At 38.4% G+C, this 26008-nt stretch overlaps 1 protein-coding gene and 2 pseudogenes across 7 annotated transcripts in view; all 3 read left to right on the top strand.

Moving 5' to 3' along the window:
- Positions 1-26008, top strand: part of Fermt2 (FERM domain containing kindlin 2) — a 79791-nt gene that overhangs the window by 18636 nt on the left and 35147 nt on the right. For all 6 annotated transcript variants that reach the window (XM_087207991.1, XM_087207990.1, XM_087207989.1 and 3 more), the window contains exon 3: positions 15599-15832. In XM_087207991.1, coding sequence (XP_087064117.1) covers positions 15599-15832 — 234 coding nt within the window. The remainder of the gene's footprint in view (positions 1-15598; positions 15833-26008) is intronic.
- LOC101713729 (coiled-coil domain-containing protein 181 pseudogene) lies at positions 5024-15575 on the top strand (annotated as a pseudogene). The gene has a single exon (XR_015450058.1). The product of XR_015450058.1 is annotated as a coiled-coil domain-containing protein 181 pseudogene (transcript).
- LOC147828842 (small nucleolar RNA U13) lies at positions 12271-12380 on the top strand (annotated as a pseudogene).

Below are 26008 nucleotides of genomic sequence, written 5' to 3'. Positions count from 1 at the left end.
GGGAGTAAAGTGATGAGAGGTGTGTAGAGTTAGCTGGTTGCAAGCAGGGCCTTCTAAGATCAGCCCCTCCGTCAGTTGAATGACAATATTTATAATCTATCTGGTTTTTAATTTTCAGATGTAACACCTTATCTTAGGATATATTTTACATTGCTTAGTTTCTTGGCGATGGACTCATTAAGTGTGTGATGGGGATGGAATCCATATATGTTAATAAATTGACATTCCAGTGTATGGATAGTCTGGGCATAGAGAAGTGAAGTGGTTTGGGGGACCACTTCTCTTAGCCCTGGCAAACCCTCCCTCTTGGAGTGGCTCTGCCCAGCACAGCAGTCTCTGATGACATGGTTTCTCAGAGCATGGGAGCAGAGCCAGGTGAACATAATGCAGTCTGACCCATTTTTGACATGTTGTCCACCTCTGTTCAACTGATGTAGTGATAATTGGATTCTGGTCTCAGCTTTGTCACTGAGGAATTGTGGGCCTCAGGCAGATTACTTAACTTCACTAGACCCTGTTTCCTTACCCAAGGGAAGAATCTAGATTGGACTGATTTCTAAGGACCTTTTGAGTTCCTAAGTTACATGGGTCTCACAGCATCTCCATGATGCAGAGGACGAGCATAAACTAAGGGAGTTGCAGTAGTAGTGGATGATGTCAGACTTCAGCTGGTTTGTTGGGCCTCTCACTGGAATTCTGCACCCAGCTGCAGCCCCTTTCCTTCTACCTCACAAGAGTCCTCTCTCCTCTGTCAGGTTACTCGGCTGTGAGTCAGGTGCCAGATTAAGGAGGCAAAGAAGCAGTACAGTCCTGATGTGAAGCATTAGACCTGATATTTCCAGGCTTTATTTAACAATCTCGTACCTCCCTGTAGAAGTCCAGTCTGTCCTCTTTCTCATTCCTAAATACCTGTTTCCTGATGGGAATGTGCAAGGTAATCAGGATTTTACTATGAGATATGAATAATCTTAATATTAGTCTTCTGTCCTCAAATTCAACTTGCTTCTCTTCCGAATAACTTTGTCTTGGTTAATGGAGTCTTAAGAGTGCCACCTTTGAAGTCATGATGATCTGGATTCAAATCCTAACTCCTTAATGCTAGCTTTATGACCTTTGGCCAAGTTTTATAACTTCTCTGTCCTTTTTCTCATAAAACAGGGATTATAGCAGTATTTACCTCTTAGCATTTTTGTGACAATTAAATGAGAATACATCAAGTGCTTAGTACATTGTTGTCTTAGTTACATTTTCTCATAGCTGAGACAAAAATACCTGACACTCAAAGTTAAAGGAGGAAAGGTTTATTCGGCTCACAGTTTTTAGAGGTTTCAGTCCATAGTCAACTGGCTCCAAGGCAGGGTGGCATGGCAGAGGGCATCACAGAGGAGAAACAGCTCATGGGAGGCAGAAGGCAGCAAAGAAGTGAAGAAACAAAGCGACAAGCAGAGATCCTCTTTCTGTCTGGTGTATCTTGTCCAGGCTACCTAACCTTAGCATGGGTGGCACTTACACCCTGGATGGGGCAGCCTTAATCCTAGCATAGCACCATGAATGAATCTCAGCATCGAATCCTTGATCCCAGCAGCACACACCCTAGGTCCAGTCACCTCCAAAAAGTTCCACCTATGACCATGTGAGGCTTTGGAGGACATCTAGATACAAACTGTGGATACAAACTATAACAATAGTGAATGTTCGATAAACAGATTTTAGTGCTATTATCATTTTTTATTTATTTAATCATTAAGCCAGAAAGTTTTGAGTTTCTCTTTGCCTTCCAGCTGTCTCTACTACGATAAATATCACTGAGAGCTGTGTTGCTTAGATGTGTCCCTCCCTTTGGCTTATCCTCTTCAGCTTCTGCTTTACATCAGGCCCTGCGCCCCAGAGTGTTGCAGTCAGGTTCCAGCTGCCAGACTGCCCTTTCTGATTGGCTCTCTACAGTCTCATATGAATATTCATAAAACAATCTCATTGAGAAACCTCCGTTATCTGTAGGACAGTATTCTCAGCACATGTTTGAATTCCCACATCTCTTAAAACCTAGGTAAAATGCCGCCTTCTGAGTCTAATTTTTCATGTTTAAAGTTGGTTGCCTCTGTGACATTTTGTTCTTTTTTTTTTTTTTTTAAGCTCATTTTACTTACCTTCCTTCCCCTGAGTTGTACATGCTTCTATGATGGGGCTTCTTACCAGTTTTTCTATTCCATGCCCTCAGGCTTTGATGCCTGGCATATAATAGGCACTTGGAAAATGTTTATTCATTTATTGGTTGTGGTTTTTTTTTTTTTTTTGCTATATTCCTATTTATTCTATTTTTTAAAAATTCCTCAGGGCTGGGGATTTAGCTCAGTGGTTCTGGCGCCTGCCTCGCAAGTGCAAGGTCCTGAGTTTGATCCCCAGTACCAAAAATAAATAAATAAAAATAAAAATAAAAATTCCTCAAACACTTCTGATCTCAAAAAGTAAAAAAACAGGCCAGGGATTTAGCTCAGTGGCTCCGCCGCCTGCTTCGCAAGCATAAGGTCCCAAGTTCGATCCCCGGTACCAAAAAAACAAAAAACAGAAGGAAAAAAACAATGAATAGCATCAAAAGTGTCACAATTCTGACTTACAATGATTTATACTCTGTATGTGCTTTAAACTTTGTATTTAAAAAGAAAACGTAGACAGGGATTTAGCGCAGTGGTTCTGCCACCTGCCTTGCAAGCACAAGGACCTGAGTTTGATCCCCAGTACCAAAAAAAGAAAATGTTTTCTGAATTTCCACTAATCCTTCTTGGCTCGACATTTCCAAATATATCTCAGTCCTTAAGAGAAAATGTAAGTGAGTGTAAGTTGGCTTATACCTGTTGGAAGTCTCCACCTCAGAGGCGTGCTGGCTTAATGCAGCAGAGGTGAAGTGGATGTCTGAGGACTGAGACTTTAAGACTTAGGCATTGAGTGAAAGTGTCATTTCATGAGTCCATACCCTCTCCTGTCATTGTTGGCTAAGCCTTCATCGGCACTTCAACTTTCCCATCTACCAGATTGTCACTTTTTTCTCTTGTCTTTTCTCTCTTAATGACACTGAGAAGTTTAAATGGATGAATGCAGTAAATTTACATATATACATTTTACATTATTATGTATAATATTCATTTACTCACAACATAGGCTGGTCCTAGTATTGTAGACAGCTAAGCCTGTTAGAAAACAGTATAGGCAGTTGGCAAGGATGGGCCCACAGCACCAGACCTATTGGTTGTATTTTTAAAGAGGAACACTTGTCATCTATTTGCCTACTTTTTCTCCTTTTGAAGGTTTGAGTAACTGAAGAGACAAAGCCAAGAGGGCACATCCTACTACAATCAAGGGGAGAGTGGGAAGCCTCATGATTCTCAACTCCGTAATTAAAGGATGACGTTGGAGGAGAGAGATCTAAGGGGTTCAAATAAGTTCTTAAAAACAAAAGATTATTTGATTGAATGCTGGGATTAAAATATAATGTCCTGTACGTTTTAATACATACTAGGGATAAAATCGCAAATATCATTTAAAAACTACATTTAAGCATTAATATTATTTGGAGACTGTCTTTATGCATTATCGGTAGTGTAATCTCACTAGAAGCCTTAAAAGACTTGAAAATTTGTTTCAGGTATTGGAAAGGAGAGCAAAGCTAGCCAAAACTTTTCTGTTGTCATTAGCTTTGCAGAGGAAGGAAACCGAGGCCTAAGTAACAAATTGCAGCTGGGAAAGAGGAAGTCCTCAGTTAATTCCTGGCCTTTGTGGATAGGTGACAAAGGAGTCACCGGGTACCCTGTGTTCCATAGGTGGCAAGAAGGCCCTGTCTCACAGCTTAGCAGCAACATTCCCTTTTTTTTTTTTCTTTCTTTGCTTTCCAGCCTCCATCCTGGATGCCACTGCTGGGGCTTCCCTTGTGCCTCAAGTTGAAACATTGACTGCATTTTCTACAAAAACCCTTAAGATTGTAGTCATGTATAGTATTGCTAGTAATAGACCTGGGGTTGTTTAGGTTGAGTAACTTAGAGCCTGATTTGGATCCTAACTATTCGTAATGTTTCTTATCGGCAAATCTGAATTTTAAGTCTTAACCAGTCAACTTTAGAGCATAATCATTTTGCATGATAGGTACTATATTGAGCAAAGGAATTAATCCTCTTTAGAAGATGTGAAAGAGGATTCAGTTGTTTGCCACGTGTAGGGAATCTGCCACTCTTCTAGTTAATATGGAAGAATATTTCATTTTAAAGTTGAAAATGAAATTTTCAAACATACAAATAAATCGTATTTTTTCTTGACAATTTAAAAATAAATGTACTGGAATTAATGTTTTTGTAGAATAGAGGGGGCCTGGGGCTGGTGGAAAAAGGCTGGGATGGAGGTCTCAGTGACAGGACAGGGAGACTGGGCATTGCCATGCCAGCCCAGTTCCAGCTGCTGGTGCTGGTGTCTCCTTTGCCTCTTGGTCAGAGCTGAGAAAGAGGAGCTGAGGAGAGTGTCCCCAGCCACCACATCCCACAGAGCGTAATTTTTTTTTTAAACACATGGAAAATGAATGAAAATAAAGATACTGAAGTGGATAATACGAACATGACTTTGAAAAGGACCTCGAGTGGTTAATTAATGAAAAAGAAAGTAATGCCAGCATAATAGAGACAGTTTATGAGAAGGAAAAGAATATTAATGAGGAATTGCAGAGAGTGAAACAAAAATAGAACACATCACACAGCTTTCTGATCCTAATGGATCTTTGAAAGATGAGGTTTCCCCAAGAAGAAATGACTTCATTTCTGTCCCAAGTATTCAGTCTTTGGACCCCATATCAGATTCAGATAGTGAGGACTCTTTTCAGGAATCCAAACTAGAAAGACCTGAAGGAGGAAGAAGAGAAGGAAGGAGATAAATTATGTTGGGTTTTTTTTGTTTTGGTACTGGAGATCGAACTCAGGACCTTGCACTTGCAAAGCAGGCAGCGGAACCACTGAGCTAAATCCCCAGCCCAGGAAGGAGATAAATTATGGGGAAAATCATATAAGCTAACAAGCTTCTACAGACCCAAGAATCCATGAATGATAAAAGGAGTGAAAATTTAAGTTCAAGGACAAATTAGTTTATCTGGAAGTCCCTCGATCAGAAGATAATTTATCTTGAAAATGAACATAATATGTCTAGAAAACTACAGTTATGTGTTTCCAGTGAATTCAGACAAGAAAATAATCCTGTCACTGATGGAAGCTATGAAGAAAACAAGGACTTGAAGATACTGGTAGAGAGAGATCTTAGAAAGTTTGAACGTCTGAATTTACAAGACATTGAGACCAGGGGTTTTTGGCCCCCATTAGTAATGCTAATAGTTCAGAAAATGAACCTCAGCAGTTGTTACTCAGATCTCCCAGCCCATCTGTCAGTGGTATCTGGAAAGAGGCGCCTGCAGCAAAGAATAATGATACTCACTCATCAACAGGAGAGCCATTGGCTTACATCCCTCAACCACCACCCAACCCCAAGACTCATCCACACTCTGTTGCCAACTCAGATCAAAATAAAGGAAATGGGAAATCTCATCATCGGAGACAGTCTGCCAAAATACCTCCAGTGACCTCAACATACTATCCTTCCCTGAACAGAAAGAACTTCAGAAATGGCTAAAAAAGAAGAGAAAAGCTTAAGATAGAGAAAGGACAACAGAAAATAGAAGAAGAGAAAAGAAAAGAGAATTACTTGTTATTTACAGCATGGTTGCCAAAAAAGGGCAGGTTCTAAAAAAAGGGGAATTCAGGGAGGTAAGCAAATGGAAGAAATGAACAATAGACAGGAAAATGGATCCGCAAGAAGCTTTCCGATTATGGCTTAAGAAAAAGCATGACGAGCAGATGAAAGAAAACAAGAGGAATGCTTTCTTAAAGGAATGGAAGGCTATGAAAGGGCTTTTAAACAATGGCTAATAGGAAACAAAAAATAGAGCAACAAGCTATCAAAGAAAGCTAGACAGCTCCAACTAAAAGTAAGGTGCTCTAAATACAGCTGTGTAATATGTCAGAAGCCAAATTTTTCATTTTACAACTGAAGTTATCTACCAAATATTTGACAGCTACAGTCATCAAAATTTTGGAAATCATTTCTCTTTTTTTGTGCCAGGGATCGAACTCGGGACCTTGCACTTGCAAGGTGGACACCAGCACCACTGAGCTAAATCCCCAGCCCACTTTTTTTTTTTAATACTGTAACAAACAGAGTTTTGAGGAAAAAGAATAATGAGAGAATCTTTAAAATTTTCAAAATGAAGGTTCCTGCCTTTATCAAATGTTTGTTGCATGTAAACCACTGGGCTAGGTGCTAAAAATATAATAGAGATCAAAATGGGTTTATAATCTGTTAGGGAAGAAAGGCATTTCCTGTTCCAAGCAGCAAAGAAGGGAATACAGATTTAGACAGATGGTATTACACTGTGCTACAACCCAGTAGTGGGAGGACATCGCCCGTTAGAGGCTCATCTTCCATAGGTGCTGTGGTTTGATAAGTGTCCTCAGAGGCTTGTGTGTTGGGAGTTGGTCCCCAGCCTGGGTGCTGTTGAGAAATGATGAAACCTTTAGGAGGTGAGGCCTAGGGAAGATAATTGGGATGTCTCATAAAAGGGGATGTTGGGACGTCACCATCTCCTCCTCTTTCTTTGCTTTCTGGCTGCCATGAGCAATTTTCTCTGCTCCACACCTCCACAGTGATACACTGTGCCACCACAGCCCCGGTGGCAGTGGATCAAGTGACAGTGACCTGAAACCTCTGGAACCCTGAGCCAAAATAAGCCTTACAAGTCCACTGTCTCAGGTGTTTTGTAATAGTAACAGAAAGCTGGCTAACACAGTAGAGTCTTTAAGAAAGGCTTTTCTTTATGGAATTTAAGGAAAAATCTGAAAGATAAGAGGGTATTAGCTATTGTAGAAATGGAAGGACACATGCAGTGGCACCAAGGCAGAAAAGAAGTTACTTTTATTAGAACTAAAGGAGCCAGTCTACTTGGAGCAGGCAGAGGAAGAGTAGCACAGGATAAAGCTGGACTGGACAGGGCATGTTATGTGGAGCTGTATAGACCATAACAGAGCATTTGGATTTTATTTAAATGCGGTGGAAAGCTGCTGAAAAGGATTTTCAGCAGGAGAATGACATGAAAGTGTGACTACATTGCTGTGGGTGTGTTGTGGAAAGTGCTGAATGGAAATGAAACCATTCAGGAGGCTGTTGGCACAGTCAGTGAGGAGATGCTGGTGGTCTGAGATAGCATGGTGGCAGGAAAGACTTTTGGAAGAATTGGCAGGACTTGTTGATAAATGAGAAGAAGACACTGGGTGTGGAGATGCATGCTTGTAATCCTAGCAGTCTGGGATGCTGAGGCAAGAGGAGCGCCAAGTTCAAGCTCAGCATGAGCAATTTAGCAACTTAGTAAGACCCTGTCTCAAAATTTTATAAAAAGGGCTGAGGATATAGTTCAGTGTGAAGGCCTGGGGGTCAGTCGCCCCATTACTGCAAAAAAAAAAAAAAAAAAAAAAAAGGAGAATCCGTGACTTCTAGATTCCTGGCTCGAGCAACTAGATTGCTGGTTTTATTAACAGAGATGAGGGAAACGTGGGCTAAGTTTTTACATTGTTTGAGGTAGCTGACTAGGGGTGTAGCTCAGCACCAAAAGCAAAGAAACAAAAGTTTGCAATATCTGTGAGACATCTAGGTGAAAATGTGAGATAGACCATCGGTGTATAAGCTGGTACTCTAAGCAGAATGTCCAACTGGACATAGAAATTAGGAAAGTAGGGCCGGGGATTTAGCTGAGTGGTTCTGGCTCCTGCCCTGCAAGCACAAGGTCCTGAGTTCGATCCCTGGTACAAAAGAAAGAAAGAAATTAGGAAAGTAGCTGTGTTGGGTTTGTTTAAAGTAGGGGGAGTGGGTAAGATACCTAGAGAGCCAGTGTAAGGAAGAAAGTGCACGGTTCCCAGAAGATGGGAAGGGCAGCACAGCAAAGATTAGTTTTGTTCAGCTAGAGAGATGCTTTTTCATCGGAACAAAAAGACAGGATGCCCCTTTCAGTATAAATTCAAGGTTTGTAGGTTTGGTTGGCAGAAGGTGAAATGGTTCAAGTCTGATGACTTCTGTTTGACTGTGGTTGTCTACTGAGAAGAATTCTCAGAACTTTGAGGAGTGTTGATAAGTTTGAAATACAGTGTTGGACAGAAGAAAGACCAGATTAGCCAGTTGTGTTTTAAACTCTGTTGGCTATAAACTTGCAGTAATTATTTTAATGTGCCTGAAATGGTTGTGATTAGATGAGTAACTAGGTGGAAGAGATAAACAGTTTGGGGAGTATTCTGAAAGTCTTATTTCAGAAGACAGGACACTGGCCTGTGAAGTTACCTGGCCTGCTCAGTTTGCATGGCTTGCTTGCAGTAGCATTAGGACCTGTTGCTTAGTAGCTTTGTTTTTGTACATTAGAATTGTACATCATGCTCTTTACCATCTTAAAGACAGCTAAATTCCTGAACATATTATTTCATTTGAGGTTAAAGAGGATCCTGAAACAAAAGGAAGCTAAAGAAAATATTAAAATATTAGCAGAATACAGAAATACACATTTGTCAGAAATAAGAGATGTGTCCAAAAAGTTTCTCTGTACTTATAAAAGTGAAATATTACCTTATCAAAAGATTTTCTTTTTTTTTTTTTTTGGTACCGGGGATCGAACTTGGGTCCTTGCGCTTGCACAGCAGGTGGCGAAATCACTGAGCTAAATCCCCGGCCCTCAAAAGTTTTTCTAATGCAGTATAAACTTTGCATCAGGTTTATGGAAGTGTGAGGATGCTAAATAAATTTTACATTTCTCTTCTAAATGAATACTCAAAATATGCAACTCAAATCTTACAATTTAAGAATTTAAAATTCCAGTTAATGTAAGAAAAATAAATTATTTGATCAACTTCTATTTAATATTTTTCTAGACATTTTAAGCAATTTAAAAGTTTTAGCAACGAAAACAAATAATTTATTTTTCAGAAGACCATATTGAAAGAGTAAAGTAGGAATTTGGTGATCTATTTGAAAAAGACTAACTAGGTTGTTTTCAGTAGTGTTTCCCTTTCTCTGTGCTCGTATTTTCTCCATGGTAAGCTAGTTATAATTGTGCAAGGACCACATTTTCTCACACAGGAGAGAAGCTCTGAAACCTTAATTCTCTTGTGGCTTGTGGAGTGGGTGAATGCTGTGATTGATACCCAGAGCTATTTTGTAGAATAAGCAATATTTGTATTCTCGGCCTCCAGTGAAGAGAGCCAAGCCTCTGTCCCTTAGAGTACACAGATGGTGTCTTTGTAAAATATGTACACAACCACTTCCTAAAGTCAAGGGGCATTCTTGTGCTGTCAAGGGAGATTTTTATTGATTTCATTAATGTTTTAGCAATTTGCAGTTTTAATCTTAGGAGTTTCAGTGCTTATCAGAGACACAGTGTGATTGGATCTGTTAAATGAGGGAGGGTCACCAGAGTAATTCCTTGCAGAATCGTGGCAAAATGTTTAAAAAAATGAATAAATTTTTGTGAGATTTCTTTTATATGAGAAGTCTTTGCTAGGTATATTAAACTGTAACTTCAGTAGTCTTTGACTTCTAAGTATTACTAAACAGGCTCAAATTACAAATTAGTTACGAAATCCCTTTTTTTCCGCTCCCAAAAAAGAAAATAAACAATGACTTCATAATAGTATAGATAGATTTTTTTATTCCTTAGTCTTTCTAAGAAGCTTATATTTATGGTAGATTGTTTCTGAAAATCTAAAATTAAAGCACAGTATACTCAATAAAGTTACACTGCACTGTACTTGAAGGACAACTGAAAATCAAAGACATTAGAGATACTGCCTCACGGCACGCTCTGAGCGTGGGCTCTTCCTTGAAAGGCTCCCTAATGCTGATGAATGAGTCTGCTCAGGTGATGCTGGCCAGCTCCTCCATAGAAGGGGATAGGCTGAGTGTTTGTGCATTGTGTGTGTGTTTGCCTGTGTTTGGCATTTGATTTTCTAGTGTTACATTTGAAACACCAAGTTTACCATTTCCTAAAAAGCAGAATGTTTATTTAGAACATGGTCTAGGACCAACATTAGGACGTGAAGGGAGCAACATGTATGGAAAATCATCCCAAAGTTTTCAGTTATACAAATGTGGGGAATTTTGATAGGTGTTCTTTAATGGAGCCTAATGCCACACAAGAAAAATAAACTATGACTTTACTGTAGCATACTGTCGCATTTTTGTTTGCTTGCCATCATTTACTTATTTGTTTGGGGGTTTTTTGGTACTGGGGATCAAACCCATGCCCTTGCGCTTGCGAAGCAGGCTGTGGAACCACTGAGCTAAATCCCTGGCCACAGCGATCATTTACTTATAATTACTTATAGACATTTTTCTTTTAAAGTCATCATATTTTTATACCTCTACTCAATCTCTAACTAGAGGACTACATAATATGGTATTGATATCCAAAATCTGTTCTGTACATAGTAGGTTATACAAGTTACAGTCACATAGTATGTTGTGGTTTAACTTGCCACTGCAGAGAAAAGGTGAGCTGTGGTGTACTAGACAACTTAAATACTTCTAAGAGTTGTTGCATTGAGTGTCTGCTTTAAACACATGTTACCCCAGCACAGTTTGCACGGTTAAGGGCTTTTTGACATAAGGTTGGCTTTCTTTGGATGATGCTTCTCCATCAGTGTACTATTATATTTCTTAGGGCTTTGCTCAGGATATAAACTTTGTTTTTGCTGCTAATGATTAGAGATACATTCTTGTGATATTCTAAATAGAGGCACCTGTGGCACTTAATGTGTGAATATTGTTAAGCGTGTGATGAGCTTTATAGGGTCATTCTGATCACTGATACAAATAATACTTTAATAGCTTTCTCTTCTTAGAAACAGAAGTAAAAATACTTTTTGGGCCCATTCTCCCTTTCCTGTCCATATACTTCTTAGTCTCCTCCTTAGTATAGCAAAATATCTAGGAAAAGTTTTCTGTATTCTGCATTTCTGCTTTGTCACAACCCAGCCACTGTAATTCAAGCATTCTAGTCTCACTTTTACTTCTCAGTTTTGCTCTTGTACGCCTCCATTACCATATCGTTATCAGTGATGATTTTGAAACATAAGTCATCCTGTTTGAAATCAGTCTTGAACCCAGGCATAGTGGAGCACACCTGTGACCCCAGAACTCTGGGAGCCTGAGCAACTTAGTGAGACCTTGTCTTAAAATAAAAAATAAAAAGGGCTAGGGATGTAGCTCAGTGCAGACCTTGGGTTCAATCCTCACTACTACAAAAACAAATATACAAACAACAACAAAATGTTTCCCAACCTATTTGGTTTAAATAGGTATCACCAAAGTGGCAGGATAAGAGATACCACCCTTCATTCTGCAAAAAACAAATATAGACAGCTGTTCACAAACCAAAATAGCCCTGGTTCAGGATGGGTCCCAGCATCAGTATTTTTAAAAAGCTGCCTAGATACTCTGATTGCCAGTAATGCTTTAGGGGCTTATAATGACAGCTCTGCTGTCAGAGCTCCTGCCTTGCTCCCTGACGCTATCTCCTGCCGGTCTCTTTACCTCTGTATGCAAGCTGACCTCCAAGGTGGTGGGACTGTCCAGCACTGTCTAGCACTAGAGCAGGGCCTTCTTGCACATGCTTCAACAACTCTTTGTTAAATTCATGAGTATTCTTACAGATGCTGTTTGGTACTCTGTAGTGGTAATTAGTCTACAACTAATGTTGACTGGATTGGTAATGTGTTGAGTCTTGAAAAATGTTACCAAAAATGTACTGTTTGTACTACTTGTGTCCCAGACTCCCGCAGTCTATCCTCTGTCCGTCTTCCAAAACTGTCTTCTACTTTGCTGTCCGAATGCCTGCCTTTCTGTTTTTGTCTCTTGTCATCAGCAATACTGATACTTCTGATTTTTTTTTCTCGTGTCCTGTTTGTGGTTTTATTTTGTGTAATTTTTTCTTCCTATTTCTTGTAGATAAAAAAGACAGGTCTTACTAGTGTTGCCAGTCAGTAGAGAGCCTCTTTCTACCCTTCAGTGGGTAGAAGAACCACTCATTGGGTGTCTACTGCATAATCTTTGGGTCATATGCCCTTCTTTGTGTAGCCTTGCTGGGTGGGCTGCTCCTTCAGTGAAAAACCCAGGTAGAATTGATAGCCAGTCAGGTTTTAAAGGAAGAGATGAGTGATCCTTTTGTGGTTCATACAATGTGATGACTGGGTTTCTGCATCTGCACCACTGTGACAGGTGCCTCTCTCAGACTGTTGGAAAGACTTGGGCATGTTACCTACCAGGCGTGGGGGTGAACGTCATGGAAGATCTGCTTTTCTGAGGTCAGAGTTTGAAACTTAATTGGCGGATGATAGAGATTTATTGCTTTGTTATCTGATTAAAATTAAGTGCAAGATAATATTGTTTAGAGCAGGTAAATTTAACTTAAAGACACTAGGTATTTGGGGCTCTGGCACACACTGATGTTGTAGTGTAAGGGTAGAGCCGATACCTGGACAGATGAATGTGGCCATATTTCATAAAACTCATCTGAAATTTGAATTGTATATAAAAGTTACATAAAATTTATTCTTCTTTTGATCTATGCCTCCTAACCATTTAAAAATATTTAAAAAACATTCTTAGTTTACAAGCCATGCAAAGACAGGCAGAAGGCAGGATTTGGTCCTTGGGCCATTTATAGTTTGTCATCCTTTGGCTAACAGGAATGGCATCTATTTGTGTTTGGACTTGAGAAATCAGTTCTTGACCATTAGTGTACTGTAACTTCAGTGATTGGTAGCAAATTGCCTCTTTATCAAAAGTTATCTGTAACTTTTATTATTTCAAAGAGTTCCTTATCAGGTTAGTGTTTTTCTTCTGTGTTTTAATACCTACTGTTGGACCACATTGTTTGAGTTTGTCCTTTATTATGTCTTTACAGCATTGCTTTGCTTCTGCCCTGCTACTACTGTGAAACAGCTGTGCCCCCTGCATGCGCGCGCGCACGCACACACACACACACACACACTCTTCTTTCAGGCTTGTAACAGGTGCTGTTAAGGCCCCCTTCCCACCACACACAGTTTACCTGCCCCTGTGGTGGACACTGCCCTAACATAGGACAGCTTTTTCTGAAGCAAGGGGCTTTCTGCGCTCACTGTGCCTGAGGGCGCGCCACCAGCCCTTGTGCTGGCAGCCAGGAAGTGCTGAGAATGTAATAGCTGTAGAGGTAACCCTTAACCAAGAAGCAGAGAAATGTCCAGTGGCCTCTCTCCGTGCTGGTCCATTTTTTATTTTAATTAGTCCATGTTTGCAGTACATAATGATTACTTTCATCGTAGGGAGTTGGTGCATGTACATAACACATCTTTCTGCATCTCCATGCTGAACATGATTTCTCAGAAGGACTGAACCCCAGATGTCCACAGCAGTTAATGGGCTCTTGTTGCCTCTTCTCCCTCCATTGTGTTGCTTTTACTGATCCTCTCAAGTGTGCTTCTTGGGATCCCCCTCACCCCAAGTAAGCTATTTACACCAAATTCTTATCTCGGGGTTGCCTTTTGGGGAAACCCAAATGATGTAAATCAGTGCTTTTGGGCTCAAACTGTTAATACTTTCCCTCCCTTTGTCACTTTCCAGAAATCTGTTGTGTAGTTTCCCTAATGGTAATATTGATATTGGAGGACAGCAGAAGTGACTAGATGGAAGTGTGGGGAAGAAAGGCTTGTACATCTATCTACCTACCAATAATTCAGTTCATCTCAGTGCTGTTCAGTTATCCTTTGCATGTTACTTTTTTCTGCACTTGGTTCTCTGTTCCTGAAAAGGAACATGTGTGACCAGTTACTTCATTGTATATGAAAAGGTTTCAACCTTGGCTCTGTTCTGTAAGCTGGTTTGGAACGTGTTACTTCCAGCAGGTGGATTCAGTTGGCAAATTCTGAGCTGGAAAATAAAGATACAGGGTACTACATACATTAAGTATCACAAGTAGGTTAGTAGCTGTAAAATGGCAATGGTGCTTTCGGATTCAAACTTCAAATGACATAATTGGATGAAGTTGCCAAAGAGAAAACAAATACTGAAATTCCAAAATGGCAGTATAATCACAAGTAGCTCTAATTTTCTCCTGAAAGTACTTGCTGATTAAATTTTTTTAAATGTCTGGGGAATTAAAATCTTTTTCTACTTGTGATGTGTTTCTTTCTTAATGAGTTCAATTATATCAAGAAAAAATTATATTTCTATTATATAGAAAAAGTATAAAAATCTAGGGATATAATCAATGTGAAAAATTTGACTTTTACATATACATCAGTTGTGTGTGTTAACATTCCAGAATAATTATACTTTTAAATATCTTAAAGTTAATAAACTCATTTCTGAAGGTATGATTCTATTAAAATTAGCGTTATACTAAAGCAGGGCAATAGTTCTTTTTTTTTTTTTGGTACTGGGGATCAAACTCGGGACCTTGCGCTTGTGAGGCAGGCGCCGGAACCACTGAGCTAAATCCCTGGCCCGGGCAATAGTTCTTTTACTGTGAGAAAGTTATTCTCCCAAGTTTTTCCTCCTAGTACATTTCTTCGGGTCTTTTGTTGTTTTGTTTTCATACCACTTCTCTTTTTTGGCATTTATTAAGTTTAATAATTAATTGGTCTAAGAAGTCTTATAGTGTTACTTTAGCTGAGGTTGGATTTTATTTCTGTGAGGTTTACCATGATCTGCCTTATCTGAGTGTAGCCAAATGTTGTGTAAATTACCTTCCTTTCATTATTTGGCTTCTTTTAATTGGATGAAACTATTAGTTTAACACATATTAATGTTTTCTGTTATACTTGTACCAAAATATGTTTAGGGAAAAAAGTCAGACAGTGTGACTTTTGAAGTTACTTTCTTGGGATATGTTTGGGAAGACGTGATTGGTATGTAGGTTTTGTTTTTGCCTGTTTTTCAGAGCTCTCTCTTAGAAGAGAGGGCTGCTCATGAGTCTTTGCTTCTCCACGCTCCTCTTTACCTAGAATGTTGCGTTTTGTTCACTTGGGTTTCCTGTCTTGCTTTTCACCTTCCTTAACTCACCATACCACATTTCTACAGCCTCACAAACTACAGCTTTTTCATCTATTTTATCGCCAGAATGTTACTGTCCATTCTTCAAGGCAGAGCTTGAATCCTACCAACTCTGCTTTTTTAAATTAATCCTTATAATTGTACCCTCTATTTGTACTCTGAAAACGTGGAGCACTTACTCTGTCATTCATCTTCTCGATTTGTATTGAACTCCAGCATGATTAGTTAACTTTGTGTGTTCTGCCTGAGTTACCTTGTACTCTGGGCTTCTTAGGGCAGATAATGTGTTTTCTCAGCTGTTTGCATTTCTTTTGCACCTCTCATGTTACAGCAGTTAGTATCTATTATTTGTATTAAATACCCAGTTTAGTTTTCTGTGTTTAATTTCTCTCCGGTACTCTTGATTTTTTTTTTTAAAGAGCTTTGTTTGTTTATTGTTTGTTTTTTATAGACGTAAAAAAGGATTGGTCCGATCATGCTCTGTGGTGGGAAAAAAAGAGAACTTGGCTGCTTAAGACGCATTGGACCCTGGATAAGTACGGGATTCAGGCAGATGCCAAGCTTCAGTTTACGCCCCAGCATAAACTGCTCCGCCTGCAACTTCCCAACATGAAGTATGTGAAGGTGAAAGTGAATTTCTCAGATAGAGTCTTCAAAGCGGTTTCTGACATCTGTAAGACTTTCAGTAAGTATTAAATTCTTCCTTAAAATATCACTTCTGAGATGTATGTATGATGATTGGCATGTACCATAACTTATCTCTAGGGGTGGGGATTAGGGTAAACTATGTACAGTTATTTGAAATTTATACTTTATTATTTAAATTTTTTAAATAATTTAAGATAAATGTTGAGGCCTGGCATGGTGGCTCATCTCTAACCCCAGCTGCTCAAGAGCCTGAGACAAGAGGATTGCAAGTTTGAGGCCAGCTTGAGCAACCTACAGAGACCCTGTCTCAAAATAAAAATTAAATATTAAAATTTAAAAATAGGTCTAGGGATGTGCTCAGTGGTAGTGCACTGGCCTACCATGTGCAAGGCCCTGGTTCAATCCCCAGTACCCCCACCAAAAGGAAAAAAAGGGGAAGAGAAAGAGAGAGTGAGAGAGGAAGAAGAAATATCGGGTCATAGTAGAACAAGAGGAATCTAGGAGAGATTTTTTTTTTTTTCCTTACTAGAATTGTACTAGATGTTTATTTATTTATTTTGGTATGGGGATTGAACTCGGGACCTTGCGCTTGTGAGGCAGGCAGCGGCAACACTGAGCTAAATCCCCAACCCGATGTTTATTGTATAATACTTTTTCTGATGACTTTATTTTATGGAAAGGGGAAAGGAACAGGAATTTTCAGAGGAATGTGGCTTTTGCACTGTTTCCTTTACTAAGTCACTGTTTGAGTTTAGTAATTTGGGGAGGTTGTGTCACTTCCTTCATTGAAGGCCTGACTCAGCTCCTAAGGAAATCCCGTGAGTGCTGTCTTCCTTAGCTGGTCTCCAATTTGGCCACTCCAGTCATAGTTCTATTGAGGGTTTCTGAAATGAGATGTAGATTACTTTTGGCTGACCCAGTGAGGTCATATGACAGGAAGTATTCGGCCATCAGAGAAGATGTGAACTATTGTCATCACCAGTAGTGATAGTACATAACTATTGGATTTGTTCCTTTTTAAAAATTCTTGGTTCAAGGTACCTTTAATTTTTTAATATTTTAATTACAAATGGAACTATAGCTTTTTAGGCATGTTTTACTCAAATTAAGAATTTACCAATTTGAATTGAAATTCATACCAAGTAATTGAAAACCATGTCCATCTGTCCATTTTTTTCTTTTGTTTCTTTGCTTGTTTTTTGTTGTTGTTTTTTGGTACCAGGGATCAAACTCAGGACCTTGCGCTTGCGAGGCAGGCACCAGAACCACCTAGTTTCAGTTTTTGCAATTGATTTCTATAAGTTCTTTATAAATTTTAATTATTTGGAAGCTATATGTGTTGCAAATAATTTCTCCCATGTGTTTGTTGCTTTTAATATTTGTTCATGATTTGTTTTTGTTTGGGTTTTTTTTTCGTCCTTTGGGTCATATTAAAGTTATTAGTTTATGTTTTTGTTATATGGTTAAAGAAAGCTTTTCCTTCCCTAAATTGTAGGCATCATCTATATTTTCTTCTAAGAGTTTAAAGTTTTAATTTTTATGTTTAGTTCTTTAATCTACTTAAAATATACATTTGTGTATTTTGTGAGGTAGATATTTAGGGGTTTTTTTGTTTTATTTTGGTACCAGAGATCGAACTCAGGACCTTGCGCTTGCAAGGCAGGTGGCAGAACCACTGAGCTAAATCCCCAGCCCTTTTTTTTTTTTTTTTTTTAATGTCATGGTAGGCATCAAACCCAGAGTCTTCTGCAGGCTAGGCAAGCGGTCTTACACACCCAGTCCTAGGGTATCTATTTTGAATGAAAACCTAGCCAACGCTGTTTATTTAATTACTCTTTTTTCATGTGTTATGTCAACTCTGTCATACATCACAGTTTCATATTGCATGAGTCTCTATTTCTATTGGTCCATTTATATGTTCTTAAGTGAATACCACACTAAATTTTTCCAGCTTTATAATGAATATGTATATTTACTAGGGCTAGTACCCTTGTTGTTTCTCAGAATTGCCTGGTTGTTTTGGGCATTGTATATTTCCATATGAAATTTGAATATCTGTTAATTTTCAGGGGGAAAATTCATAGTGGTTGATTGTAAGTGCATTCAGTATGTACACTAAAATAGATTTTGTATAGACTTTCCATCTATGAATAAAACCTATCCATTTGTTGATGTGATCTTTTAGTAATATTTTATCTAGAAAGACAGTATCTTTTTTAGTAAGATTTATTCCTGTATGCTTTATAATTTTTCAAATTGGATATTACTGTTAGGAATGCTGTTGATTTTTTCTTACAATTTTGTATCTAATACCTTGGTGAACTTTTATAAATTCTAGTAATTCACTAATTTTCTTGGACTTTTTATGTAAGTAATCACATCCTTTGTAAAAAGTAATTTTCTCCTCTTCTGTTCCCTTTTTGGTAAATTTTACTCTTTCTCTTATTGTATTGGTTAGACATCTAGTACTAAATAATAGCAGTAAAAATAAATATTGTTGTATTATTCCTAACTTGAGTTTAAAGTTTGTTGTATTGGGGAGTTTTAACTTATGAATACATTTAAAATTTTAATTAAATGGAGCTCAGGGAGTAACTTGCCCAAGGTAATATAGAAAGTGACAAGAACTAATTTAAGAGCTTTTTTGCCTTAATATAACTCAGACTTCCATCTTCATTGGCCACATGATGTCATCAGATCGCAGTAGATTTTTTTCTTTTTCTTTCTTTCTTTCTTTTTTTTTTTTTTGGTACCAGGGATCGAACTCGGGTCCTTGCGCTTGCACAGCAGGCGGTGAAACCACTGAGCTAAATCCCCAGCCCTTTTTTTCTAAAAATGACTTCTGCATTAGTCCCTCATCCCACACACTATTTTATAGATGGAAATGAGCTAGATTTTCAACTTGTTACACCTATATCACTTACTGGCCCTTTCTAAATACACTTGTAGTGGGTGTTTGTCTATTATTGTTATTACTATTTTGGGCTCCCTAAACATCTGAACTTCTGGCCTTGTGTCATGAAAATTTCATAACTCATGAGCTTTTGGGCAAGACAGTTAACATCCCTGTTCAGAAACCAAAAAGAAGATAATTTTTCCTACCCCATCCCCAGCTCAGGTTGGAACAGTTGACCAGGTAACTTAGGAATGTTGAGGCAGAAGGACTACAAATTCAAGACACACCTGGAGAACTTTTATCTTTGTCTCAGAATAAAAGGAAATTTTTAAAGGGTGGGGGACGTAGTTCAGTTTTAGATCGCCCCTAGGTTGGATTCCCCAGTATTGCAAAAAAGAAAAGAAAATTCTATAACTTTGAGTCAGGAAGTAGTGACTCAAATGAGCTCATTCTGTTGGCAGATTGGCAGCTGTTTCTGTCTTCGGAGGATGGAGTAGCTGTAGCTCCAGTGAGAGCTGTCTGTACATAGAGCACATTGGCCTCTTTATCCTGAGGTCTCTGGTGATGTTACCGCTTTGTATTTGCAAAGTTGAAAACTAGATTACAAGAAGATGATACATACTATATATCTAGATGGTATCCCTTCTGTGCTTAATATCTGCATGGAGATAAGATTGGGAGAAGTTTCACTAAAATGTTGACAGGTGAAATTTCAAATATGCTCTTATTTTCAATTCTTGTAATTTAGGAATTATTTGCTGCTGTTAAAACAGTGTGTTGTATTTGTATAAACTGGGAAAGAAAGCTGTTTTTCATTTGAAACAAAAACACTTTCATCTTTAAATGTTTGTATTTAAGAATCTAAACTTTTTAAAGCCAGAACCTTGTCATTCTGTCATATTCTTAGCATAGGGCATGGACTTAGAGAATATTAACTGAATGAATAAGAAGAACAAATGATGAAATCATTGGATAAATTAGGATCGGTTAATCCTATCACTGGGATTGTATGGAAGATAGTGATCTATTATAGGATGTTCAGGGGTTTCTGCTTCACTCGAAGATTAAATTATATTCCCTCTATAAACAGTCCCTCTTACCCCCTATGCTGGGAGTTGAACCCAGAGCCTTGCTCATGATAGGCAAGTGCTTTAGCATTGAGCTCTCTCCTCAGCTCTCCTCTAAACAGCTCTGACAGTCAGGAGTCAGTGAGTTATCAGTATTCATATATAGAAATTGGATAGGCTGCAGGATTGAACAATCTTCCTACAGAAAACAAGAAGAGTAATGAGTGATCATTTTATTTGTAGATATATTTCAAAAATGCTCTCAGAACTAAGATACTTGAGTATGAAAGTATCCAAAACAAAAGAAATTGGGCTTTATAAAATGATAATTTCTACATGAAGGAGTAGGTACCAAAGACACAGGTTTCAAAATCTAAGCGGTACATAAAATATAGATGCTCACAGTTTAATGAGAGCCTAAGTGAGTATTTGACATGTGAAAAAAGATAGATTTCTTTGGATGCTGATAACACAACAAGTAAGGGTTTCATGTGAGAGGACTAGGCTTTGTGCTGTTGGTCTCCTTAGTGTCATGGAGAATTTCAGAATAGGGTAAGAGTGCAGCTAACAGATTAGGGGTCCCGAGACAGTGGCCATTTGGAGGAAACTAGGAAGAAACTGAGGCATAAAGAGCCAACTAAGTAGCTAAAGTTGAGGTTTGGTTATAGAAATAAAACTGTTAATTGGCCTCAAACAATAATTTAGTAAATAATTATTTAATGTCTTTAATAAGTAATAATTTAACACTATTCTTTTTGCTGTAAAATATTCCTGAGAAATACCATAAAGTTTTTATGAATGCTAAGAAAGAGGGAGAGTATTTGATTTGTAAAGCAATTAAATCAGGTTAACATACCAGCCCACTGTCTTCTTTTGTACACTTTGTGTGCTAATTCTAATTAAAACTTGCTCGGGTGAGGTGGGGTGTTGGAAGCTGAACCCAGGGCCTCACACATGGTAGAGAAGCGCGCTTTAGCACTGAGCTACATCCTCATCCCTTTATAGTACAGTGGACCCCTGACTTATGAACTGGATTGGTTCCCAAGGGCTGGTTGGTTGTAAGTCAGTACAGCTGAGATCTGGATGTTTACCTGGGCACAGGCTATTGATAACAAGAGGCAGATGAATCTTCCATTAAACTAATTAACCCAAGTTGTTCGTATGTCAGGCCGGTCATAACTGGAGGGTCCACTGACTATATTTTATTTTGGGATAGTGTCTTGCTCAATTGTCCCAGCTGCCCTTGATTTTGTAATCCTCTTACCTCCACTTCCCAAGTAATTGGGATTACAGGCATGTGCCACTACACTGGCTAGTTCTTTTTACATTTTTAAATGTTTGGGGGAAAACAAAAGAATATTTTAAGATGTGAAAATTAGAGAAATTCAAATTCCCACCCATAAAGTTGTATCAGCACACAGCCACGCTCATGTGCTTAAGTATTATCTGCAAAGGTTGCTTTTACACCAGCAGAGTTGAATAGACCTGTAAATCTTAAAATATTTACTGTTCAGCTATCTATAGAAAAAGTTTGTCAACTCCCAAATGCAATTATTGGGAGACACTAGTGGTTTATTTTCTTTCCACTATTGAGAACTGAACACTGAAGTAATAGTATAGCTATTCCCAGGAATAATTTTTCCTGTTAATTACTATAGATTACTTAATATTCAAGCCAACTAATCAAGTATTTCAGTTAATTGAACTCTCTTGGAGTCCATTCCATGGTTCCTGCTTACTGAAGAGCAGTAGAATTAGTACTGAGGAAAATGACATTCCCATTGTTACCAAAACATGGATGCCTCAGGTCACCGGGTACCCTGAAGGGCAGGGTGTGCCAGCTGTTTGTTTTTAGAGGAAAGTCGTCTAATTTGGCTGAACAGTTAACAACTCTCTACATTTTTTTTAATTTGGTAAAAATTATCCTTTTGTTTAAAATTTAACTCTTCAGAAAGAAGAGTTCTGTGTAATGATTAATTGAGGTTTAGTTGCATTTTCCTGTTCCTTTTTAAAAGAGACACTGTTGGCAAAGAATGCTGAGTTCTTTTTCGTTTGTGTTCTGGCCTGTACACCTCACAAGTGGAGAGTCTTGCTACAAGGAAGTGGAATTTGACGGCTAATATGCAGCTACTAAAAAAGAATATGCTCTGTGTTTAGAGCATGTTAGCAGTCTATCCTAACAGGACATGTAATTTGGCTCTTTCTTCCAGTGGTATGAGACATACTAATTCATTCATATTCTTTCTTTCTGTTCTAACCTTTGTGAAGAAGTAAGTGTATGTGGTAGAGATAGAGAAGCATAGCATTAGGAGGACAGAACTCAGATGAACTGAAGCTCAATTGTATTAAATTATTTTAATTATAAGTAATTTGATTTAGGTAAGTTAAGCTATATGTAAGGACTGTCAGCAAGGTTTTAGCAGTAATAATAAAAATTGATTTCTGTGTAAAGGAAAAGACAGAAAGGAAATGAAGAATACTACTTTTACCTATTTCTGTTTGTACCCTGAAGGAGAAATTATACATTCTCTTAATTCTAAAAATTATTTAGTGCTTCTTGTTACTTTACAAGTAACAGAAATCCAAACTTAACTGCTTTACAGAAGAGCTTAATTTTTTACATAACGCGAAGTTATATGAAAAAACTAGAAGTTTATTAGTGAATTTGTTACTTGGTGTGTGCACACACAAGGACAGGCCCTCTCTGTCCCCCATGATGTTGAGTTGGCCTCGTGTTTGTAGGACATCTCTTAGAGCTCTGCACACATGGCCCCGTCCAGGAGCTCTTGTTCCGAACCTGCCTTAGTAAAGTAGAGCTTCCCTAAGCTGCCCTCGAATCTTACTTACCCACCTCGGATCAATCATATGACTATCTTTAACTGAAGGGAGGGCTAGAAAACGGAAGTATGTGTTTCCCTTCCCATATACTATAGATAAGCAGAGAAGATGAAGGTTGTTAACAGTGCAGATCTGAAATGTCCCCCAGATGTCTCATGTATTCAGAGCTGGAGCTTTTGGAAGGCGATTAGATCAGGGGGACATTATACTCACGAGTGGATTATCCACTGACCACTTCATGGGTGAGTCACTGGTCCTGACCTAGGAGAGTGTATCTTGTCCTCAGCTCCTCCCTTCTCTCTCTGCTTCCTGGCAGCCCGGGTTGAGCAGCTTCGTCCCCAACGCTATGCATTGTATCTCATACCACTTCTGCCTTAGAACCAGAGATCGGCTCGCAGTGAACGAAACTGTGAGCCAGAACAAACTTTCTTCCTCTAAGTTGCAGGTGTTGAGCATTTTGTCCCAGCAATGGGAATTAACTAATGCAGGGTAGGGTGTAGAAGTGGCCAGTGAGTTTGCCTGTCTCAGATCTGCCACATGTCCCTGCCACAAGCCCCTGTCAGTCAAACTGAGCAAAAAACTTCAAAGGTTAAACAAAAATTAAATAAATATTTGATTAAAGCAAGTACCTAAGGGCTTCTGTAAACAGTATCTTTTAATTTCACTTAGCTTTTGGTCAGTTTATTAAGGTATAATTTAAGATAAAATGGGTAGAATTCAATGCATTTTGATAGCTGTATTCCAGAATAGAAGAAAAGTTTCATCACCCTGAAAATTTCCCTCCAGTCCCAGCAGCCACGGATTGCCTTCATGACTAGTTTTGCCTTTTTGAAATAACACATAAATGGAATCATAGAGTGGGGTCTTTTCCATACGGCTTCTCCCACTTAGCAGAACACTTTCTGACCTTCATGTTATTTTACATACCAGTTCGTTCTGTCTTCTAACTGAGTAGTCTGTTGTATGGATAATACCGTATTTTGTTTATTCACCAGTCAGGGCACTTGGACTCTCTCCAGTTTGGGGTATTGTAAATAGGGCCTCTGTGATTATCTACTCACAGATGTTTGTGGGAATATAGCTTTGACTGGGTAAATACCTTTGAATAGGATTCTAGGTCATATGAGAAGTGAATTTTAAGTTTAAAGAAATATTGAAATTCTTTTCCAGTGTCTATACTACTTTGCCTTCTGACCACTAATACTTGAAATCTTTCAGTTTTTAGTATTGTAGTAGATGTGAGGTGATATATCTCCTTTGGGCTTCCAATTGCATTACCCGAAGACAGTGATGTTAAGCATCCTTTCATGTGATTGACGTCCTCAGCTAAGTTTGAATTATTTGCCCCTCCCCTTAAATTAGGTTGTATCTGATTGAGTTAGAAGCATTCATTGCATATTCTGGATATATAACTTTATTGGATATATGTTTGAAAAGATTTTCTCATGGTCTGTGGCTTACCTTTTCATTAACAGTTTTGGAAGAGCAGGTTTTAATTTTTTAAATTATTTTATTTTATTAGTATGTTTGCAATTCATGCAGTTTACAGTCATCTTGGGGAGTGGTTACATGTACATTTTACAGCTTGTTTTTTTTAAATCCCCTTCCCCTCCTCCTTACCCCTAACCCTTATTTCCTTGGACCCCCTCCCTGTTGCAAGAGATCTGTCCCCTTGTCCCTTTCTATCCATCCTTTATCATTTTCTTTGTTTGTACTTTGCCTCATTCAAATGAACAGGTTTTAATTTTGATGAAGATAAATTTTTATGATTTCCATCCCATTTTTTTTTGTTTCCCTCTTTGGATTGGATTGAGGGCTTTTGTCATGATCACCTCTATCTCCATCTGTGACTTAATTGCAATCTCTACTTTTGTTTTCTTAGTTTCATTATATGATTTTAACTTATTCACAGCCCACCTTCAAATAATAACTCTACAACCAATACAAAGAATGTCCCACTTTATTTCCCTCCAGTTGACCTTTCCTGTCCTTTGTGCTATTGTCATGTATTTTATACTTTACTTTTACATGTGCTAAAATTTACAGTATGTTACTATTCACTGCCTAAAATACTAAAGTATTTTTAAATGGGGAAATTGGTGTTTCATAATTGCCCACGTAGTTGCCATTTTTGGGTTTTTTTGGTACCGGGGATGGGGATCAAACTCGGGACCTTGCACTTGCGGGGCAGGCAGCTGAACCACTGAGCTAAATCCCCGGCCCCATAGTTGCCGTCTGTGAGTGCTCTTGTTTAAGGATCTTTGCTTGTGGTGTCCCTTTTCTTCTACCTGAAGAATTTTATATGCCTTTTAAAATTTTATTTTATTTAAAGTGCAGGTCTTCAATTGATGAAGTTTTTCACCTTTCATTTTTTTCTACAAAAGTGTCATTTTTTCCTTTATTTTTTTTATTTTTTGGTACTGGGGATCAAACTCAGGACCTTGAGCTTGCGAGGCAGGCGGTAGAACCACTAAGCTAAATCTCTGGCCCATTTCCCTTTATTTTTGAAAGATATTGCAGCTAAGAGAAGAATTCTAAGTCTTCCCCCCACTTGAGTAATTGATGTCTTTTAGTTGTCTTGTGTAATTTCAGAGAAATCTGTTACTGATCTTCTGTTTGTTCTTCTGTATGTTTTTAAAGAATTTGTTAGTTTTCATTAAGTTTATTCTCTTTTGGTCTCACTGATTTTGTAGATCTGTGGGTCTGTGGTTTTCACCAGATTTTGAGACTACTGTTAACTCTTCAAAACAAAAATGGGCAGAGCGGGGGACTTAACAGGGATTGCACTCACGACCTTGCGCTTGTGAGGCAGGTGGCGGAACCACTGAGCTAAATCCCCAGCCCTCTTCAAATAATTTTTGTTTTTTCTGTCCCTGACCCTCACTGTTTGTAAGACTCCAGTTTCACGTAAGTCATACTGTGTCACTGTTTCATAGGTCACTCACTAATGCTCTGTTCCCTTTTTCAATATTTTTTCATGCTTCATTTTATATAGTGTCTGTTAGGTCTTTGGATTTGTTGCTCTTTCCTCTGTTAATCTGCTATTAATCCCAGCCAGTGTGTTTTTCATTTCAGATATAATTTCATCATTAATAGTTTGATTTTGGTTTGTTTTTTAATTATTATAAAACTCATTTTTCTCTTATGTTTGTTGTACTCTGCTTAAACATATGGAATACGTTTAGAATAGTTTAATATATTTGATTACTGATTTTTCATCTAGGTAATTTCTGCCTCCATTCCCCTCTTTCCCATCCCGCCCCCTCAAGTACTAGGGATTTAGAGCCTTTGTACTGAGCTGTACTTCCTTTTAAGTTTTTGGATTAATTTGACCAGGCTGTCCTCACATTTGGGACCCTTTTGCCTCGGCCTCCCAGAGTGCTGGGATCACAGGTGTGTGCCACTGCCCTGG

This window comes from Heterocephalus glaber, unplaced genomic scaffold, assembly GCF_053883595.1.
Source record: "Heterocephalus glaber isolate CG9 unplaced genomic scaffold, H.glaber_assembly_v1.0 deba00000901, whole genome shotgun sequence".
In the NCBI taxonomy this organism is placed as follows: Eukaryota; Metazoa; Chordata; class Mammalia; order Rodentia; family Bathyergidae; genus Heterocephalus; species Heterocephalus glaber.
Note: the sequence above shows the minus strand (reverse complement) of the source record. Positions and strands in the feature narration are given on the sequence as shown.